The following is a 21,862-nucleotide window of genomic DNA, read 5'->3' as shown; positions in this document are numbered from 1 at the left end:
CTATGCCTTCGGGTTTGGGAACGGGATCTGACTGTTGTCAGTGCTTTTGCACCGAACAACAGAACAGATTACCTGCCCTTTTTGGATTCCTTGGGACGGGTACTGGAAGGTGCCCCGAAAGAAGACTCCATTGTCCTACTGGGGGACTTCAACGCCCGTGTGGGCAACAACAGTGTGACCTGGAGGGGTGTGGTGGGGAGGAATGGCCTGCCCAATCTAAACTTGAGTGGTGTTCAGTTATTGGACTTCTGTGCAATAACTAACACCATGTTTGAACGTAAGAATGTCCATTGGTGCACTTGGCACCAGGACATCCTAGGTCGCTGGTCAATGATCAACTTTGTAGGCGTATCATCAGACCTGCGGCTATATGTTCTGGACACTTCTGGACAGCGAGGTGCAGAGCTTTCAACCAGCCACTACCTGGTTGTGAGTTGGATCAGGTGGCAGGGGAAGTCGCAGTGCAGACCAAGTCGACCCAAACCAGTAGGGCAGGTTTTCTGGGAACACCTGGTGGAAGAACCTGTCAGGATGATCTTCAACTCACACCTCCAGCAGAGCTTCAACTGCGTCCCATGGACGGAGGGGAACATTGAGTCCAAATGGGCTCTGTTCTGCTCTGGCATTGTCGAGATAGCTGTGGAGGCCATATTGGCTGCTGAAGCAAAGACTCAGACTGGGAGGAGTTTGGTGAAGCCACTGAAGAAGACTATCAATCTGCTCCCATGAGATTCTGGCAAACCATTTGGTGCCTCAGGGGGTGAAGACAGCAACTCGCCGCACTATGTACAGTGGGGACGGGGAGCTGCTGACATCAACTGAGGATATAGTTGGGTGGTGGAAGGAATACTTTGAGGAGCTCCTCAATCCCACCAACATGTATTGCGTGGAGGAAATGGAGCAGAGAGACCAGGAGATGGGTGGAACAATCTCTGGGACAGAAGTTGCAGAGTTAGTAAAACTACTCCATGGCAGCAGAGCCCTGGTGGTTGATGAGGGGACCAGAGGGTGTGTTCCAACAAAAGAGGATCACACTACTCAGCCTCCCTGGTAAGGTCTATGTCAGGGTACTGGAGAAGAGGATAGGGTCAATAATTGAACCTCAGATTGAGGTTCAATTATGCAGTTTTCATTCCGGGCATGGAACTGGGGACCAGCTCTTTACCCTTGTTGGGGTGCTGGAGGGGGTATGGGAATTTTCCTATCCAGTCCACATGTGTTTTGTGGATTTGGAGAAGGCTTACAACCACATCCCCAGGGGCATCCTGTGGGGGGTGCTCCAGGAATAAGGGGTAGATGGGCCCTTGTTAGTGGCCATTGAGTCCCTGTACCGAAGGAGTGCGACTCTGGTCTGTGTGACCGGCAGTAAGTTGGACTTGTTCCCAATGGCTGGACTCCACCAGGGCTGCCCTTTGTCACCGGTTTTGTTCATAACTTTTATGGACAGAATTTCTAAGTGCAGCGGGGTTGTGGAGGGGGTTGAGTTTGGTAGCGGGAGAATCTTGTCTCTGCTTTTTGCGAATGATGTGGTCCTCTTAGCTTCATCGAGAGCAACCTCCAGCTCTCGCTGGGGTAGTTCGCACCCGAATGTGAAGCAGCTGGGATGAAGATCAGAACCTCCGAGTCTGAGGCCTTGGTCCTCAGCCGGAAAAGGGTGGGGTGCCCACTCTGGGTCAGGGATGGGGGGGGATGTCCTACTTCAGGTGGAGTAGTTTAAGTATCTCAGGATCTTGTTCACGAGAGAGGGTAGACTGGAGCGGGAGATCAACAGGTGGATCGGGGCAGCAAATGCAGTGATGCAGATGCTAAATCAGTCCATTGTGGTGAAGAGGGAGCTAAGCCGAAAGGTGATGCTTTTGATTTATTGGTCGATCTACGTTCCAGCCCTCACCTATGGTCATGAGCTCTGGGTAATGACTGAAAAAACAAGCTCGCAAGATGACGCCAGCGGTAGGCATGGGGAGGGGTGGGCTCAGCCCATCCAAATGTCCGTCTTGCCCACCCAAACAAAAGTTAAGGGACAATGTTTATCCAATTGAAAAATATTACAGACTACACTCCTATTGAGTCTTGTTTGCAATTGGGTGGGCAGCCTACAGCCCGCCATACTCCATCAGTGGTTGACTATCATCATTGTTTTGCATTCCCTAAGCGCTTCTTTCGCTCATACAGCAGCTCAACTCCTCGGTCTCTGCTCCACCTGTCGGGGTTTCTGTTTAATACTGTGATTCTCTCTATTAGAATTTCACTGTATTTGTGACTTTTTGACATGCGGTGTTATGTATACACACACTGATTAAAGCAATGGCAATAAAACACACACATTGGGCAATAAAATGCCAGTAAAAAAAAAAACTGATGACATGACTGATTTGTCATGTTAGTTTATATGTATATAGTTCTACTGACATTTGAGTCTAAAGTTCAGGGTTTTAGATGGAAATAGAAAGATGTGTTGTTTTCTTTGTTATTTCTCACTTTTCAGATTGAATTTGAATAATACTTTTTTGGTGAAATATGAAAAAATATAATTTAGTTATTTTATTTTTACTTTTGGCCAAGTTTAAAGGCCCTGTGAGGAGTATCCATTTGAAGTGGATTGCAGCGACACCTTCGTCTGGAATCAGTGGTGTTTTTCCGGGACAGAGACTCCTTTTCTGAGTCTGAGTTTGAAAAAAGAGTAGACTGCCTTCTTTTTGTATCCATTCTGGCCACAGTGAGAATAATTTATTTTATTAGTATTTAGTATTCATTCTTTTATTTTTCAAGCTCATCCAATGAAAATAAATATGTATGAAGGACTTTTAAAATCATTTGTATTTTATATTAAAGAGTAAATGAACACAGATGAGCTGCCCGACAATTGAATTTCTCTTTGGATATCAATAAACTGATTCTTATTCTTAAATAAACCCCCGAAACACTTCTTTTCAGTGCATCAGGACTGCAATTCAAATTGTCAGCCTTCAGGCCACTATTCGGCTTCGCTATCATCTGTACATACCAACCAAGTTGCCCACCCTAATATGACAGGCTAGAACTGGCCCTGTCGCAAGTGCAAACGGCCGATCTGAGTTTCTCTCGCAGGGTGGCCAGGCTCAGCCTTAGAGATAGGGTGAGGGACTCAGAGTAGAGCCGCTGCTCCTCCACGTCAAGAGGAGCCATTTGAGGTGGTTCAGGCATCTAGTGAGGATGCCTCTCGGACACCTCCCTGGGTAGGCGTTTTGGGCCTGTCCAACTGGGAGGAGACCTTGGGGCCGACCCAGGACTTGCTGGAGGGATTATATCTCTCGGCTGGCCTGGGAACGCCTCAGGATTCCCCCAGAAGAGCTGGTGGAAGTGGCTGGGGAGAGGGCTGTCTGGGCTTCTCTGCTGAGGCTACTGCCCCCGCAACCCAGAGTATGACAATGCATCCTAACGTTGGATGCCTGGATGGCACCTTCAATAAAATAGAAAAATCATGGGGGACTCATTGACAGACCCCCTCCCTCCGTAGATGTAAATGCCTCATTCTAAGGTAATGAAAACACACCTGTCAGTTCAGGTGAAAATAAAAATGAACATAATATTCTACTTCTGTAATTAGATCACAACTTTAAAGGCAATGTTTTGTTGAGAGACCTTTCCTTTGAGTAGATGAATGTGAAGAAAACATCCTACTTTATACTCTGCATAGACATCACTATGCATAAAGTCAAAAATGACACTGAGTGAACTTAAAAATACTTGTTGTTGAGTGGAGAGGGATTTAAAGTTTAATCCATTTAGACAGACAGACAGAGAGACAGAGAGACAGACAGACAGACAGACAGATAAATAGACAGATAGATACTTTATTTATCCCATAGGGAAATTTACAGTTAAGTTTTGTTTAAGTGGTAGATTCATTTCACTAACATATGATATCTACTTAGCTCTTAACCAAAACCATTTAGAGGGTGAACAGTGTAATTTGTTTGATGCACACGCCTGTTAAGTATTTTGCTTCAAGATGTATTTGTAGTCTCGTAGTTCCATATTTGTCTAGTGTAATAAATAGCAGAGGTTATCTACGTGTGCCCTGTGGTTCATCTAAAGAATGGGCTCAAGTCCATGAGTGGAACAGAAAACACACAGTCCAGTGTAAGCAAGCATACATTAACATGTCTGGACATTTACACACAGAATATAGAACTACAGTCAGGGTTGCTCTTTATCCAAATACCAATTCCAGACTTTTTCCAGACTTTTTCAAAACAGATATTTTTTTCCCCAAGATCTTGACTTTATGTACTTTTATACTTGCATGCCTACTTTGTTGGTTGAGATTGTACCTGTTGTATGTAGTAGAAAAGTTAATTTAATAAATGCATGAATGAATGAATGAATGCATAATTAGCACTAAATTATGTTTTACTGACAGAAGCATTTTCAAAACATATGAAAACTAGAAAGCACTCGGAGAGCGCAGACCTCCGCCAAGGTAGATCAGTGCCCCTCCCCCCCCATCACCACCAAAATTTAATCATTTGTTCCTTGTGCCTGTATCAGCATTTCCTGAAATTTTCATCCAAATCTGTCCATAACTTACATGGACAGACAGACAGACAAACCAACGTTGGCAAAAACATAACCTCCTTGGTGGAGGTAATCACAAAAGTGCATGGATGTCACACAAACAAGTTTCACTAGAATCTTTCTGGTACTGACTGGTTAGTGAATCCTATCAGATTTTTTTTATATCCTTTCTCGTGTATTTTTTATCTTACAAGATTTTGTGCCTTTGACCATACTCTAAAATTCCACTATGAGAGATAATTTTATCCTTACTTTATTAAGACTTTCAAACAAAATTCCAGACTTTTTAAGGTCTGAAAAAAAGCATTTCAAAATTCCATACTTTTTAAGACTTTCAGGACCTGTACAAGTACCCTGTACATTACTTATACAGATGAAGGTGAAGTAAAGGTCATATTTGAGATATGAGTAATTAGACTGTAGGAGTAAACTTCAGTGTTAGAACGAAGAAATGAACAAAGAAAGTGTTAGAAGAATACAGCATATAATATACTGCACACATCCACTTCAATATTATTTAAGTTAAAGAAGACACCTGCACGAGCAGATTAATTGAGGCATACATTTCCCAGTCCCCCACATAAATCATTCTTGTGTTAAGTGAAGAGTGGAAAAAGACAAATAATGTGAATTTTAACTACACATCATAAAGTTCTTTCTCATAATTTATACAGGAGCAGGCTGCTTGTAACTGTGCTTTTATGACCTGGTCAAAATCCTATGATTACACCTACTGTTCTGAAAATACTGAAAATCTTTTATGGTAAAACTTTTTAAACAAATGCCCGGTGAGTCCAGCAATACACAAAATATACCTGCATGAAGTGTAAGCAGAAAGCTATTGCAGAATCAGCAGCATGCATGGTATCATAATAATGTTTTGCAGAGTGCAGAGGTATAATCTGTTCCTGTAAGCCTGAATGTCACTATCATCATCTCCATTATTACAGTTACCATATATACCTGAATAGCTTTTAACATCAATATTACTGCAGCGTCATGGACCATTTCGGATAAGCATCTCAGTGACTTGCAGATAATTATAGGTGCGGGCAGAGGATACATCTCCTCATCTAAGTGTCTGACACCTCAATGGCTAGCTGATTATTGAGGGAATGCAAAGAGGCAGGTAAAGTACACGAGCTGCAAGGACGGGGAGACAATTACCGTGAGCCACTGAGCAAAAAGAACGAAGCAGAAAAGAGGACCTTTAAATGGCCCGATGTTGGCATCTATCACCAACTGCATGTCCCCTTATCTGTGAGCTATTCACCTTCATAATCTCTATGAATTAGAGGATAGGACTGTGGGCCAGGACGATGATGTACAGCAGAAAGAAAAGGCTGAAGTGTTGATAATTGAATTGGTTATTAGAAACTCCTACCCTTTGCGATGGCAAGGGTCAAATGCTTTTACCCTCTGATATGGAGTAACATTTGAAATCGATCAGAAACCAGAGGACAGAGAAAGAAAATCTGTTCCATTATTCATCAGGCTGCAGTCGCGTGTTGCAAATGCTCCTTTTAATGTGTAACTTTGCCTATATTTACAAGATTATTTCAGTAAAAGCTTGCCAGGAAAGTGTTAAGTAATAGGTACAAATGAAAACTTACATATATTTGAAATAGAACCTTTTTTCCGGTGTAATTTTTTCCTTTCACTAACATGCACATAGCAATAGCATGAATATAAAAAAGATGGTAATTTTGCACTTCACGAGCAGCTCTTTGCGTGCATGGATACATTACCCTACAGCCTGCTACAGCCTGGGAGGAGACTGTTGGCAGAATGACAGTTCTGGATTAACATGTTGGAGCCAATCTGTTTCTAAATAAAAGATTGCAACTTAATTATTTAACCTACCTACTGTAGCTGTGTGCTCTTGGTACAAATGAACTCTCTGTGGAATAATGGAAGGCTCGATCTGTGTTTGGCTTAGCTCCAAACACTATGCAAATCAGCATTCACTTTCTCCGCTTAACCAAATCTTTCTGGCTCGTATTAAGGGCTGGGGTATTATTTATGAGTGAAGTGTCACTTTATGTCTTCATGTGATTAATCACGTGGTTCATGCATTACGTACCATTATTTGATGCTGTGAAATGTATTGTGAATTGACACTGAGCTTCAAATAGTTTGAACAAAGACGTAAAACAAAAAGCAGCAGTTAGCTGAGGCTCATACATGAACAGCGAGCAGTGAGACATTCTCGACAGCTTGTGAGATGCGAGTCTGCCTTCTTTATTTGACCGGCCTCCTGGTTGAACCCTCCATCTGCCTGTGAGGCAGCCAAGGCCAACAGAGTATGTGTCTGCTCACAAGCCTTGATCATGGCTTCAAATGAACTCAGAGGAGCCCAGAATTTGTTTAAAGACATCTGCTGTTGCTTTGTGTTCCTCACAGTAAGGTGTCCAGAGAGTTGTTCACTGAACCTAAACTGTGGAAAATGGGGACACTGAGCAATCCCCCCATGGCATATTTATGCGTTTGCCACAATTTTGATTCTTAACACCAGGCACTAAGCAAAACATAGAGATGACAGTCTGAACTGAATGCCAAATGCTGAGTTATAGTAGATGTAAGAAGGCATATTTACATAGCCACCACTGTAGTGTAGACACACAAACATACACTTGACAGCTATTTCCGGGCAGATCAGCAATTGTAAACAAACACAAGTAGAAAACACTGTGACAACATGTTGAGCACAATATTAACTGGCACATCACAAGGGACAGATGAGACAGGGAGACAGAAAATTTGATAAACTGGAGGCCATGCTGGGACAGTGCTCACAACACTATTAAATTAACAAGGCAGATGTGCAGCACAGTTTTCAGGTCCTACAGTTTCCCATGTTACCAAAATTACAGGGGTGAAATGAAATTCATTACCTGTTTGTATAGTTTTTCTATGTAAGACTTAAGGGTATTTAAGATTGAACTGCAAATATGGGAACCTTCATCTTCTTTCTTAGGGTTGAGTGTCATCCAGCATGAAGTTTGAATGTGGAAGTACATTTTATTGATAATACTGACATACTTTGGTTTGAATGCAGAGCTTTTACTTGTAGAGGAGTATTGTCTGTGTGGTTTTTGCACATTATTTCTATTTCCTCCAACACTGCAATTTTACATTTACATTAATCCCATTCTGAACACATCCTCTGCTGCACTGAGTTCAGTGCTGGATAAAGACATCAGTATGATGGGCTGTAATCTGGTCTCTCAGCCTTTGGGTCCAGTCCAAGTCCATCAGCTAAAGTTGCCTTTGAGTTTCAACAGGGGTCAACCTTTCTGCTCTCTCCATTACACTATTAATGGGGAAAATGCAAAACTGAGACCTAATAGTGGTTAGGGGCAGCCTCTGTCTACCCCTGGGAATACATTATCTTACAGTGGCTGTCTACATTGTGGTACTTCTCAGTCCTATCAGGAAGGTGAGAATGACCTCTAACCCCGTCCGTAACTCTAGAAATATGGCCCGCGCTGTGGACACTGTCTGGTAACGGTAAGACTATCCCTGATTATCCACTGCAAGTGATAGACACCTCTGTCGCTTTACGTATCAGACCCCTTGAGTTTCAGTTAATCATCCTGAGGCAGACAGAGGGCAGGTGGGGAGAGGAAGGTGGGGGTGTGCTTCAATCTGGTGCTCAATCTGTTTGACTGTGTGATTTACAGAAACTGTGCATATGAAATAGGATACTGGAGAAACTGACACTGCACTTTTTTTTCCCTGGTGTACATAGGGAAAAATAAAAGATCATTCTAGAATGATTGAAGTAAGTTTGGAAAATAAAAGAAAATAAAAAAAACTTGCTAATACCTTGCCTGGTCACACATTAATTTTGAGTCTTAACTTTCAATCACCAAAAATTTGTAAAATAAAAATAAAAATAAAAATACAAAAATACAAAAATTGAGAGGAAGGCACCTGTAAAGAACAATTTGAAAAGAATCGGGTGAACAGTCTTCAAGAAATGCTTGGACAAAAAATCTCACACGGATGCACAGATGGAATTTAGAGGCAGGATATAATTTTTAAAAAAATGACTTTTTTACTCTGACCACTTTTGGAGTGCCTTTTTATTTCAGTTCAATATAATGGCTGACTCGCATGAAGGGACTGTTGACTATCTGTTGGTCAGTATCATACTGCAAAAAAGTAACTCCATAGAACTTGGGTTTGCAAACAAATATTCCTTTCTGTGTTTTTAAAGAGTTACTCATTTTCAGGTTGTGGTTGACAACTTTCATGGATGACACCTACTTTATCTCTTTGATAAGGTCATTAAAAATTATTGTGATTGCTGGTTTGCTGTTCATGTCAATCACTAGCAACAAAGGCAGTTTTTCCACAAAATCTTAAATTGGGGAAAATGGTATGAAGTCAGACCAACCTCTGTTGTAGGTTTGTCATGGAAAATGACAACACTATGAGATTTCATATTGTAACAAAAAGCCAAAATGTTTGAGTTCATTTGCCTGACTCAACATTGTGCATCCTCTAACCTGACTGCTGTGTATGTACACATTACTATGATCAATCCATCAGTCAACCAATCATGTTCCATGTTTCAGGTGCAGTAAAATTAAAAGCAGTTCAGACTGAATGTGTGTGACAGCAAGCAAGAGCAGCTGTATTTCAAAGGGTCACACCCTGATTTGATGTATTGTGGAGGGATTTATCTGGGAACAGAAATATGGACAAAAAGCTGACTATTCCGTCATTGTGAAAAGGTAATATTTCAGAAATCCAGACATTTTTACAGAGAAAGCATATGCTGCTTAATGTCTTACCTGTGTAACTTTGTCTGTGACGTTGTGCGTTCGATCTTTGACCTTAGGGGCAATAATTGTTTTCTCAGACGAAGGAGGAGAGGGGCATTTTTTCTCATTGTTGGCCTCTGAAAAGTTAAGTGTGATGAGTGGGATCTTGTTTATGGTGCTGTACTTGTTGAGGTTGGAGTCTGAGGTGGAGCCGAGCAGGCTTGACTTGATCTGGCTGAGTGGTCCTGAAAGAGAAAGTGACAAAGAGGGGATGTCATCATTAAAAGCCGTCATGTCTTACACACTGGCTGGGCCACTGTTGATGTAATAGGCATTCTGAATTGAGGACATCAGAGAACAGTCTAGTGTTCATTTTGATTGTTGTGACATGGGTTGTGAGCATGGAGTGGCCCTTAGTTTGGAGTGAGTTCAACCACAACACAACACCGAGATACTGAAATACAAACTCTACAGCCTCTGATTGACCCGTCTAGAATGAACAGGCTTTTCAAAGTTTCTCATTAAAAGATAATGAAGAACACTGTTGGTGAAAGAAAAGAATGATTTAATGCACAATCAAAGAATGCAACTTCACACACTATGTCAAACTGTCTATCTGTCTGGACTTTAACGGGGCATCATTACATTGATTACTAGTGAAGTCTGAAACTAACTTCCTGGCTTCTTGTGAAAGCATTCAACACTGTAACAATATGCAACAGTAATACACACACTGACATGTATCCAATGAAAGTGATAAAAACTGAAAAAGAGAGAATTGCTGATTCAGTTGTGTGAGCCAGCAGAGGAAGGTTGCGGTATTTTTCCCCCCTTTTCACAAAATACAGTACAGTGATTGAGAGTCAAGGACGGAGAAACAGACAGCTGAGGATGAGCAATTGCATGCGCAGCATCAATACATGCCACAGTAAGGATACATCATTGCAGTCATAAAAACTTAAAGGAAAAGCTGAAGCCATACCCCCAGCCATCCAGGAGCGAGACACTTGCAGTTCAGCAGAAAGAAGAAATAGGGAGTAAAGGGGAAAGTGGAATTATGGAGGGGTGTTGGGATCGCAGCATTAGGGCAAAAACAACATGACTTAAAACATCACAGTGTGGCGGAAAAATACTGCTCTGGAAAAAGCATCACATTTTAATGTTTATAACATCAGCACATAGGAAAACATACACTTTATACGTTAAGTTTTAGGAATGTCTCACAATTAAACAGACACCTCAACCTTTTTAGAGGATCTAATAATTCTCATTGATACCATAGTTTGTTTTCAGTGATAAAATATTGTGAAATCCATGCAGCGTAAGCAAAGCAGTTCATTTAAGCAAAAAGAGTGAGCATACAGGCTTCAAATGGAAACAAGTAATTAGATTTATTTAGTAAGGCATGGCATATGAGAACCAAAGGTTGAGCAGGAGAAAAAGAAGGTTTTAGGCAGTGGAAGGTATCATCTTGTAAAGCTTCAGTGATTTTCTTCAATGAGAAAATACAGGAGTGTGTTGCTTCATGCAGGCGCGTGCAGGGGTCAGTACAGCTTTTACTGAGCCATCTCCTAGGCGACTGGCTCGGGATTAGCAGGTCATGTGTACTGAGACTGAGTCATTTAGTGCTGTGCCAGTGTTTTGACGCTTGGGTCCAAGAACTTACAAACACACTGTCAGTCATCTATCAAGGCATTTGCATTCAACATTGACCAGTGCCATGTGAAAAAGTCATGCAGCAAGCAGGTTTTGTATGGTGTATACATGTAGTTTTCAATAAACGTGCCAGATTTTAACAGGTCAGGATGCAGCAGGCTACTGTTACCTTTGATATTGCGACCATTGTCTATGAGTGCAGCAACATGGCGTTGAGGAAGAAAGAAAAAGGGGGTGGCAGTGAGAGGAGAATTTTTACAATGACAAATGGGGGCTGGCATTAAACCCCCGCTGCTGTCCCTATGCACAATTCATTACTGTGAAGTAGACATATTACGGTGTCAGCCACTGGGAGCTATTTGAATGAAAATGGTAGATAAGGGGGTTGCTGGTAGGCTGCCTGGCATGGAGGAATCCAGGCCAGTCTGGAGCACTTCTACCCTTGGCCAAATGAGGGCCAAAAGGCTAATGAGTGATTTATACTCTGGGGAAGATCAATAACTCAGACTATAAATGGTGATTCAGTATAATAGAGATTAAGACTGACCTGTCAAATCTTGCATCTTGTAATTTGAGACCCCAGGGAGTTTAAGCATCTGAGCTTATAATGAATAGTTAAATTACAGAAGATGTTTGTCATGAGTAATAAATTCTCATGTTTTTTTTTTCAGTTTGTAATACAATATCTGAGATAGAAACAGGTCCGACATTTGTCATCACCCACATCATAGAAAAACAGTCTTTCTGACAGTGTATTAATTTAAAATGAGTAGAGTTGGTTGACAGGACAGTGTATACCATGTGATAATAGTGATGTGTCTACTCGCAACATTATTTCTACACTGGGTCATCAACTAGACCAGGAATCCCAGCCAATAGTGAGCAAGATTTGACCAGTAACATGCTAAAACAATGTTGCATTACAGAGTTAAAAAACTGTTTTACTTATTTAAAGATAGACAGACAGACAGACAGACAGACAGACAGACAGACAGACAGACAGACAGACAGACAGACAGACAGACAGACAGACAGACAGATAGATAGATAGATAGATAGATAGATAGATAGATAGATAGATAGATAGATAGATAGATAGATAGATAGATAGATAGATAGATACTTTATTCATCCCATAGGGAAATTTACAAAGAATGAAGAATAAAGAATGACTTCAATGGCCAAACTTCTTAAAAGTACTTAAATCTTAGATAAGTACTGTACAGTTCCTTTCTAATGTTTTATAAATAGAATCCTAGTCAACATAGTTAATAATTTGCGTTTGTAACTACATGTAAAGAACTGACTGACATAATTCAACAGTAGTTCAGCCAATTTGTGTTAGCAGTCTCACGGCTAGTAAAATGGAGATCACCTGAGTGCATTGAATGTGTCTCAAGTGATTGTAGTATAAAGACACCTGTGGCTGGACCGTTCAGTAACTGGTTGATCAGTATCCCAGGCTATAATTACACCATGGAGACAAAAGAACATCCCAAGCAGCTCTGAGAAGAAGTTATTCTAGAGCTTAGTCTTTTTTTAAGTTACATTTTTCAATTACTAGACTTTTATTGTCGTTTTAAGAAATTCCTCCAAGGAACATCTGCCATATTGACAGACGTTTTTTTTACTTTATCAGTGTGGTGATAATATTTCATAGTTGAATTGACTGAACATTGGGAAATACATAAGCGTCATTACCATGATGTTAAATATTTTGATTAATTCTAATTAATTCTTGAAGTGTCCTGCAGGATCTCGCTTTTGCAACCTCATGCATCCTACGGCCTATCTGAGGTTGATTTGGACTGTAAGTTTTAATATGTTAATGAATCTTAAAACCATCTGGCCATTATTTATCTACAGTAAAACCTGTGATAAAAGATTAAGAGACATTTGCACGCTGTATTTAACACACAGCATTACTGTCTTGACTTGGAAACATAAAGAAAGAATGTTAATGTTGCTGTGTTGAGTCTTCTGCTTTGAACTTTATCTCATGTGAGGTAGTTGTTTATACACAACTTTGATCTGAAGAAAATAATCACATTTGGTGAAGTGCAGCATACAATGTTGTGATGTATACCATTATGATATAAAATACATACAATGATGAGAAACCACAACTAGAACAACTGTAACTGCAGACTGGTGTGGTAGAGTAGCAGATACCTACCTTCACTGGCGTGCCGGTCCCTGAATGCCATTTTACAGGAGTTTGACCCAAAACCTTCCATGTCATGCACAGAAGACGCTCTGCGAATACTACACACACTCTCTCTGGAAGCAGTCGGAGTGAGGCCTGCAATAGACGGGGCTGCGATGAGTGTGTCCTCCTGGCTATGGTGCTGGGTCTGGGCGACGGGCTGGTCTGGGTATATCCTGTCCCAGTGGCCTTTGGGTGATGAGTGGTCCAAAGGGCCAGACACAGGGGTGGAACAGTGGCTAGGACCAATGAGGGCACGGGTATCATTGGCATAGGAGGGACTGCAGCTCTCACGTGTGGTGGGAAGTTGGTAGTCACGCGTAGCCACCGAACCATCGCTGTGGCGAGGGGAGTCCACCATGACAGCGTCGGGATCTTCCTGGGGAAGGGACTGTTTGCTGATTCCCAGGAGAGGTAAGGCTGGGAAACGGAAGCGAAAGAATCTTCCTTTTCCTAAAAGAGAAAGGAAAGGCGCATGAAGCCAAGGAGTGAAGCAGTGGAATGTAACCAAGTACTTTTACTCAAGTATTGTACCCAAGGACAATATATGAGGTACTTGTACGTCACCTTTAAAAACTTTACACGTTTTTCTGCACTGTATTTGTCTGACAGCTTTTTTACTTAATTAAGATGAAGGTTTCACAGGACTAAAGAAACCTTGAAAAGACAACACATGTTAAGGTTTTCACAAAAAGCAGTTTGTAGTCAGGCTCATCTTCACACTTCCACTAAATGGTCATTATTTCCTGTAAATTTCTCATTACTTCATTCACCCGAATTCAGAGATTAGAAAAAACGTTTGTAAACTGAAAACAGATTTGTGCATCAAAACTTTGTGTTTCTTTTTTCCTCTCCTTTTAGTCATGTGATGAGCCATCACATTTATCTGTTGTCCCTGAAAAAGTGAATACGAAGTGGATCAAACTGACTCCACCTCCACCAGCTCAGACTGTAACATACTGTGACACTAATGTTTCACTATTAACTAGAAGCACTCGGAGAGCGCAGACCTCCGCCAAGGCGGATCAGTGCCCCCCCCCGTGGGCCCCCCCACCCCCGATCACCACCAAAATTTAATCATTTCTTCCTTATCCCATTTCCAACAAACCCTGAAAATTTCATCCAAATCTGTCCATAACTTTTTGAGTTATGTTGCACACTAACGGACAGACAAACAAACAGACAAACTAGAAGCACTCGGAGAGCGCAGACCTCCGCCAAGGCTGATCAGTGGCCCCCCCCCCACACCAAGGAGGTTATGTTTTTGCCAGGGTTTGTTTGTTTGTTTGTCTGTCTGTTTGTCTGTCCGTTTGTTTGTTGGAAATGGGCCCCCCCACCCCCGATCACCACCAAAATTTAATCATTTCTTCCTTATCCCATTTCCAACAAACCCTGAAAATTTCATCCAAATCTGTCCATAACTTTTTGAGTTATGTTGCACACTAACAGACAGACAAACAGACAGACAAACAAACAAACAAACCCTGGCAAAAACATAACCTCCTTGGCGGAGGTAATAATAATCTAATCATGTCAGATAAAATAATGTATCAGACACAGGCAGCAAACCAGTACCTTCCCTCTAATACTTTAACTACTAACTTTGATTCCACTTAGGCACTTCTACTTAGTAGGGTTGAGAGTTTGACTTATCATGCAGGGTATTTACTTTTACTCTCCTTTGAAGGACCTTGTTAATTCATCACTGAAGAAATGTTTGTAAAATATGGTTGAACTCAATCTATTTCTGCTAAATTTCTTTGAGAATATTACATGCAGCACGAGTTTACGGTGATCAAAACACTGATTGTGCAGAACTTAAGGGCAGCTTGTATGACCCATGAATATAAATTCTGAGCAGAAAACATCTCCTTACCTTCCTCTAGGCAGTGAACAGCTAAGTTGCTCAATTACCATTGGAGTGAGCATCACTGACTACCGTGAGAACCCAAACTGTATGAAAATGGTGCATACAGAGGTTTTTAATGAGCCAGTGGGATCGACATAACCCTCACTGACCTTGCATTGTATTTTTGTGGTGTGTTTGTAACAAAACTTGCTTGCAGTCTTCAACATCCCTGCTGATATTTCATACTTGTTTGCCAATAGCAATGAAAAGCCTGCCAATGCAGCTACTGTAAAAAGACCCTGGCAGATCAAAACAAATGCCTGTTCCGCCCGAAGCACTAGTTCAACTTCAATATCCTTCAATTATTCATGGAGGAGGACATTTGCTGAAATACTCTAATGGCAGTAGTGCGTAGAGTAATCTGCTCCATAACTGATCATGAGCAGGATGTTAATGAGTGAGTGATATAGCTCCAGGGGAGATTAATGGAAAGGTAGCACAATGTGATATTTAGGCTGCTGCAGTCATAACAGTAGTTAGTTTCTGAAGGAAAATTACGCAGAAAATGGCAAAGAAAAGGTGAAGAGTGCTTGAATGAACACTATCGCAGATACAGGGAAAACACATCTACTGGTACATGTACACACTACTCAGAAACAGGCATATTTTGTATCAAGATCTGTGAACATGTAATAATACTTGCAAGATTTCACATATGGACCACAAACCGCGGCCTGCATGTTGTGAATCATTTAGTCCACTGAACATATGTCATACATATCAGATTGCTTCCCTCATGTTTGAAACAAAAAAGGTCATAAAAACCCTTAAAAAAAAAAGAGGTGTAAAATGGTTAAACTACCATAGCACATAATTTTCTCCACTTTGTGTTTCTTTGAGCAAACAGCAGCTCATTGTGTTTGACATACCCTATTGAACTCAAATATCTGTAAAGAGTGGAACAGCTCAGGCTGTTTTCACACACAATAGCTGGTAAAATAGAATTAATTTGAGTCTCAGCAGGAAGCGGCATGTATCTTTATCTAATTCCATGCTTGTTTTACTTAGATCAGACTGGCAAGGAGGCGAGAGAAACTAATTTTAGACACAATCGTAAGTGTCTTCTTGGGTCATTGTAACGTGTTTAAATTAAATTTCTTGCCAGATGCTGACAATGTCACAAATGGTGTTTTCAATTCAATTGGTGATTCAGAGCAGGAATGTATTAGCTACAATACAGTAAATTATGACTAAATAAATTATTTATTTTCATGGATATTACATAAAGCAAAGCTGGTGTTCCTTCTTGGCAAAAAAAAGCTAATGAACCCCCCCCCCAATTTTGCAAAATCTGTTTAGAGGTTCTCAGAAACTTCACTTCAAATCAGGTACATGTAGCAACTATCTCCTATGAACACAACTGGATAAAACTAACAAAAATGTGAGATTTAATGATATCTCACTGTTCTTCAAGGTACGTAACTCCGCTTGGTACCCGACATTATCCAACATCATGATCATTTCTTCATATGTTTCAGTAATACATATATTTCAGCAATACAGCAGTAATCCATGCATATATTATTCATCATATCTACCCTGTGAAAATGATCAAGTCCAGAAGCAAACAGAAATGCAATTTTTATTTACGTACTCATACGTTCAATGTCATTCCTATGTTAATCAAGTTCAAGTTTATTTATATAGCGCATTTAAAATAACGCAAAGTGCTCAAAGTGCTGCACAAAGTTGTAGATAAAAAAATACAAGACATGGTAAAACTAGTAAAAATAAGAATAAATATAAGATGTACTAAATCTGATAAAAACCGACACACAACAATAGGATAAAGAGCATCTAAAACACAGCCACAAGATAAAACAAATCAAAGTCACACACTTGCATTAAAAACTAGTGCAAATAGGTGTGTCTTTAAAAAAGATTTAAAGTACTCAATGGACTGTGCACATGTGATGTTAATCAATGGTATACTGGTATCAATCAATCAATTAGTCAAATTTTATTTCTATAGTGCCAAATCATAAAAATAGTTATTTCATGATTCTTAACATATAGAGCTGGTCGAAACCAGATTCTCAAACCAATTTACAGAAACCCAACAGAATCCTCCAGAAGCAAATATAAGTATAAGTAACTGTAAGTCTTGGTGCATTGTACTTGTCAAGATCTAGTGGTGAAGTTACTGATAGCAACCAACTCAGCACCCCTCATCACAACCTGGTGGCTGCAAAAATACAACAGCAAAGGTCAGTTTAAGAACCAGAGCCAGTGTTTAACATACTCTAGATTTATTAAGGTAAACTCTTAACAGAGCACTAAAAGGTTTTTTTTAGTTGGAAGCAGAATCATAGGACTCCATTGTAATAAAACACACCAATATGGTGATTATGCAAAAAATCTAAAAATCTAAAAACAGGCTACCTTCACCTTTCATACTGTAGAGCCATATGACTATGTCCTGAAATTTGTACCAAAAAAAAAAGACAAAAAACAGTGCTATTGCCTCTAATCCAGTGGTTCTCAGTCTTTTCCTGCTGGGCCCCCTTTAGAGGATGAAAAATCTCCAGGTCCCCCTCAACCCCAACAACATTGTAACAGCAGTGCAATTATAACTTTTACTGAAAGAAACATCAATATCGTAACAATACTTTTTGCTTTTCCTTGAATAATTTGTTGTGCAAATTAAAAATGACTTAGACTTTTGCTTGAACAATACAAATAAACTCAACAAGACTGCTCCCTGAGACAATATTTTTCCAAATAAAAATAGGAAATGTGCAATTATCTTACACCTATGACAATAAAGTTACTTTTTTTTTTACAACAAGGCAAGGCAATGCAGACTTATTCGTATAGCACAATTCATACACAGGGCAATTCACAGTGCTTTACAAAAATGGAAAAGAGACAGATTAAAAACACACAATTACAATGAAAACATAAATAATAATTAAAACAAAGTAAAAGAGGAGAGTGCAGATAGAACCCTTTCAGTTGTTCTATGCACAGTTGAACAGAGCCGTTTTCAGCCTGGACCTAAACATTGTCAGAGTAGAAGTCTGTCTCACATCATCAGGAAGACTGTTCCAGAGTTCAGCTGCATAGAACTGAAACACAGCTTCACCCTGTTTAGTCCTGACTCTGGGCACCAGCAAAAGACCAGTCCCTGAGGTTCTCAGGGTCCGAGATGGTTCATATTGGACCAACAACAACAAATTTTGGTTACAAAGATGAACATTTTAACAGTATCAGTGGCTGAGATGAGCCAGTCTACACTGCACATCTCAGAACATTAAAGTGCAAAGTTTACAAACTGTAAAAACAGAAACATTGCACATTTTTCTTTTCCAGTCAAATCCTTGTCCATTCTCCAAACCTGAACTCTTTGTCTAGTCTAGTGACAGAACACCATGGCAGTGGATTTGTTTGTTGTACATCCCTAAAATGAGTCCAGGGTACTCCAAACATTAGTTCCACCTGCTATATGTTCTAACCTGAGGAGAAAAAAAAACACCCAGGAGAGACCCCCCCCCAGTAAGCCCTGGGGGGCCCACCCCACAGTTTGAGGGTACGTTTACACGGCAACACTAGGAACTAATTCCGCAAAGATTTCTCCTTTGCGTTATAAAATCATTCTGCGTTAAGACGAAGCCGCTATGATAACGATCTGTGTTAACATGAGTCCGCGAGAACAGCTGAATACGCTGTAGTGGCCATGCCAGACCAGTAGCTGGCGATGTAGAGCTGTAGTGAAACAATGGCGGTAAAACACGCGCCTGCGCACAAACGATTTCCGGTTTAGACAGCCTTTAACCGCATGCGGTGACGTCATATTTTACCCCGGAACGCTCCGATTCGTGTTAACACGGAGCTGAAATGCGGAGCGTATCGATAACATTCCACCCTGGACCCTGGTATCAAAAGTTTCCGGATTCAGGCACTCTAGGCACCGTTTCCATGTTAACAGAAGGCTAATCCGCGATGAAATCTTCCCGGAGTCGACTGAATCCTACGCCTTGTAAACGGCCCCTGAGAAACACTGCTCTAATCAGATATGTTTAGTCCACCTGTCTTTCAGTCAGATTCTGCAACTATTAATTTTCTGATGGGCTGAAGCTGTTTTATTTCTGTGAACCATCAGACTCACATGTGGGCAGTAATTTTTCCTTTACCTCATTTGTTCTTGTGAATGTGAAATAACATACAAAACTACCACAGCGATACCAACACAAGCTACAAATGTACATTTTGTCAGGCAAGTGTGGTAGGTTTAAGAGCACTTCATGGCATCAGTTTGCTATCACATGTCAGGGGATTTTCTAGAAAAAATTAGTAAGAGGTAGCACAGGTAGGCGAGGGAAGCTACGTCACAAGAAAGGAAGGGAAACAAGATGGCGCCGCGGTCTGAAAAGACACCAATTGTTGTCGTTTTGAACTGTCAGACGGTCTAGCTACTATATTTATGATAGTTTTGGAATAATTATTTCGTTTTTGATGATCAGGCACATTGTCATGTGTTGTTACTGTGGTAGTTTCACCGGGAAAAGATCATTTTTGGAAAGATTGCATGTTGTGTAACTATAAGTTAGTGATGAAAGTGAGGAAAGAAAAAAAAACCTGACCTTTTCTGAATGATTTCAATGAGTAACAAACCTGGATTGCTTGTCTTCTGGATGTACTGCGACAGAAAATCGACATTTCTATCAGTTTCCTCGAGCCAAGACCACTTGAACTTATTTTTGATTGGTCATATTCACTAATCTTCAAAGGCTCACTGAAAATGTTGTGTTTGGAGTATGTGAACACTGAATACATCAGTAGAAAGAACAGAACTTCAACTTTTAAACACAAGAAACAATTTTATTCTATCTTCATTCGTTCGTGAGATGTAAACATTTGAATATTTGTCATTTTCAGGAAAAAACTGAATTTTGAGCAAAAAACTGAGAAAATTGCTTATTTTCAAAGATATTGATTTTCAAGTCAAAACTGATTTCCTATTTACATTTTTGACTCTTTCTTGTTTACAAACAGTAACGCTGTATTAAAAATCACAAAATAAAATAATGACATCAATAATAATAACAAACAGCTCTAAGATATCCCATCATTCCACAAAATATTAGGGGAATCCACACCAAACTTTAGACAATACATCTTCTAAAGCACCAGGTTCCTTCTAAACTTTACACATTTACATACATCAATTATGAGTCTTCCACATATTAGTTTAGTTTTTTGATATAAACACTTCAATATTCCTAATTTTCAAGAAAAACAAGAAGCAAATGCACTAAATACTGTAGATTTCTGGCCTTTCCTTGGCTGCACCACATCCTCCTGTTGGACCACCTGCTGTGTTTGATCTGTAAATAATTATATGGACATCTAGTTATTTATCTATGTATGAATATTTGTATTTATTTATTTCCTACTAAAGCCAAATCAAACAGTGTCTTACCTGTGTCCCTGCTGACATTATACAGCTGAATCTGTTCTGTGTCCTCAGTCTGAATCTGAACTCACTCTAACAGATGCAGACTAGCTGTCCTTTGTCTTGTCCCATGTCTGTGTGTCTGTCTTCTCCTTGAATGTCCACTAGAAATGTCTCTTTTCTCTTCCTCCTGTCTGTCATTTTCCGTGTTCCCCCCTTCCCACACCTCTGTCTTCCTCATCCTCCATGTTGGACCCGAGCGGATCCGTGTTTCCCTTGTTCCGTGTCCGTCTCCCTCACCTTCTATTTCTATGTTCCTGTCTCTAAATGGTTCTTCTGTAGCTCCATCATATACTGAATTGTCGGACTCTGTCTCCATAATCATCTTTAAGGCTTTTGAAACTGCGCGCGGTTCCTGCAGTCGGCATTTCCTCATTCAGAGTGACTGGTGCTGTATGCGTTGCTATGGGATACGGTGATTCGAAAACTTTACACCCGGTCCTTCATTTTTCCGAAAAAGCTTCTCAATTGTTTGTTTTTGGACTAAGGAAACTAATTCACATGATCTGCAATAGCTTCAACTACAGTATAACAGTGAAAACATGGATTGATGGAAAATCTTGTCATTGACGAAGAAAGAGTTAATTTACCGGAACATATGCTCAGTTTTCGGAAAAAAACAGATTTCCAGCAAAAAATGGAAAACTTTCATCACTAATAAGTGTACGGCGTAACTGTGAGCTTTGGGGTAAAAAAAAAAAAATAAATAAAAATAAAAAAATGGAATTTCGGTAAGGGGGCGCTAGCCGAAAGCATGAGGGCGCAGCGCCCCTGTTCCCCGGTTAAGAAAAACCCCTCCATGTAAAACAAAAAACAAAAGGGCAAAAGTTAACTCCTCATATTACTCCTCCTCAAAGGAGAGCCTCATATGGTTCTGTATAAGTTTCTTGTGATTTGCTGTCATATGGATGTCCCTGAACTACTATCCACATCAGTACATGAACAGTCAGACACTGATCACCTCCATCTCAGTTTTTTTCCTACTTTTATAATAATTTGTAGAAATATGCAATGAGCAAAAAGATCTTGGACTCAGAAAGAGAAGAAAGCTACACTTTAAATAAGGGGATGTAAACGCTGGTCCACACTCAACCATTGTAGGTGACAGTACTGCACCCTAACACTGGACACCACCTTCCATAATAACGAAAAAAGGAAAGAGGAGTCTGTTATGAGCTACTGGAGAAATATAGTGGACTCAGAGGAGTCAGCATGCTCCTTTTGAAAACAATTCCCTGGAAACAGTTCTTATTATCAAGGGATTATACTATAATAACATAACGTGCGCACACTTGACAACCCTCTGC

General features: G+C 40.3%; 1 protein-coding gene across 3 annotated transcripts in view; it reads right to left on the bottom strand.

Moving 5' to 3' along the window:
* Positions 1 to 21,862, bottom strand: part of LOC115431749 (potassium voltage-gated channel subfamily H member 7-like) — a 114,123-nt gene that overhangs the window by 49,533 nt on the left and 42,728 nt on the right. For 2 of the 3 annotated variants that reach the window (XM_030152394.1, XM_030152403.1), the window contains exons 4-6: positions 13,162 to 13,644; positions 11,155 to 11,175; positions 9,360 to 9,574 (exon numbers count right to left, since the gene is read on the bottom strand). In XM_030152394.1, the coding sequence (XP_030008254.1) occupies positions 9,360 to 9,574; positions 11,155 to 11,175; positions 13,162 to 13,644 (719 nt within the window). The remainder of the gene's footprint in view (positions 1 to 9,359; positions 9,575 to 11,154; positions 11,176 to 13,161; positions 13,645 to 21,862) is intronic. The other variant, XM_030152409.1, reaches the window with a different exon arrangement.

The sequence above is a fragment of the Sphaeramia orbicularis genome, chromosome 2 (assembly GCF_902148855.1).
Source record: "Sphaeramia orbicularis chromosome 2, fSphaOr1.1, whole genome shotgun sequence".
Classification (NCBI taxonomy): Eukaryota; Metazoa; Chordata; class Actinopteri; order Kurtiformes; family Apogonidae; genus Sphaeramia; species Sphaeramia orbicularis.
Note: the sequence above shows the minus strand (reverse complement) of the source record. Positions and strands in the feature narration are given on the sequence as shown.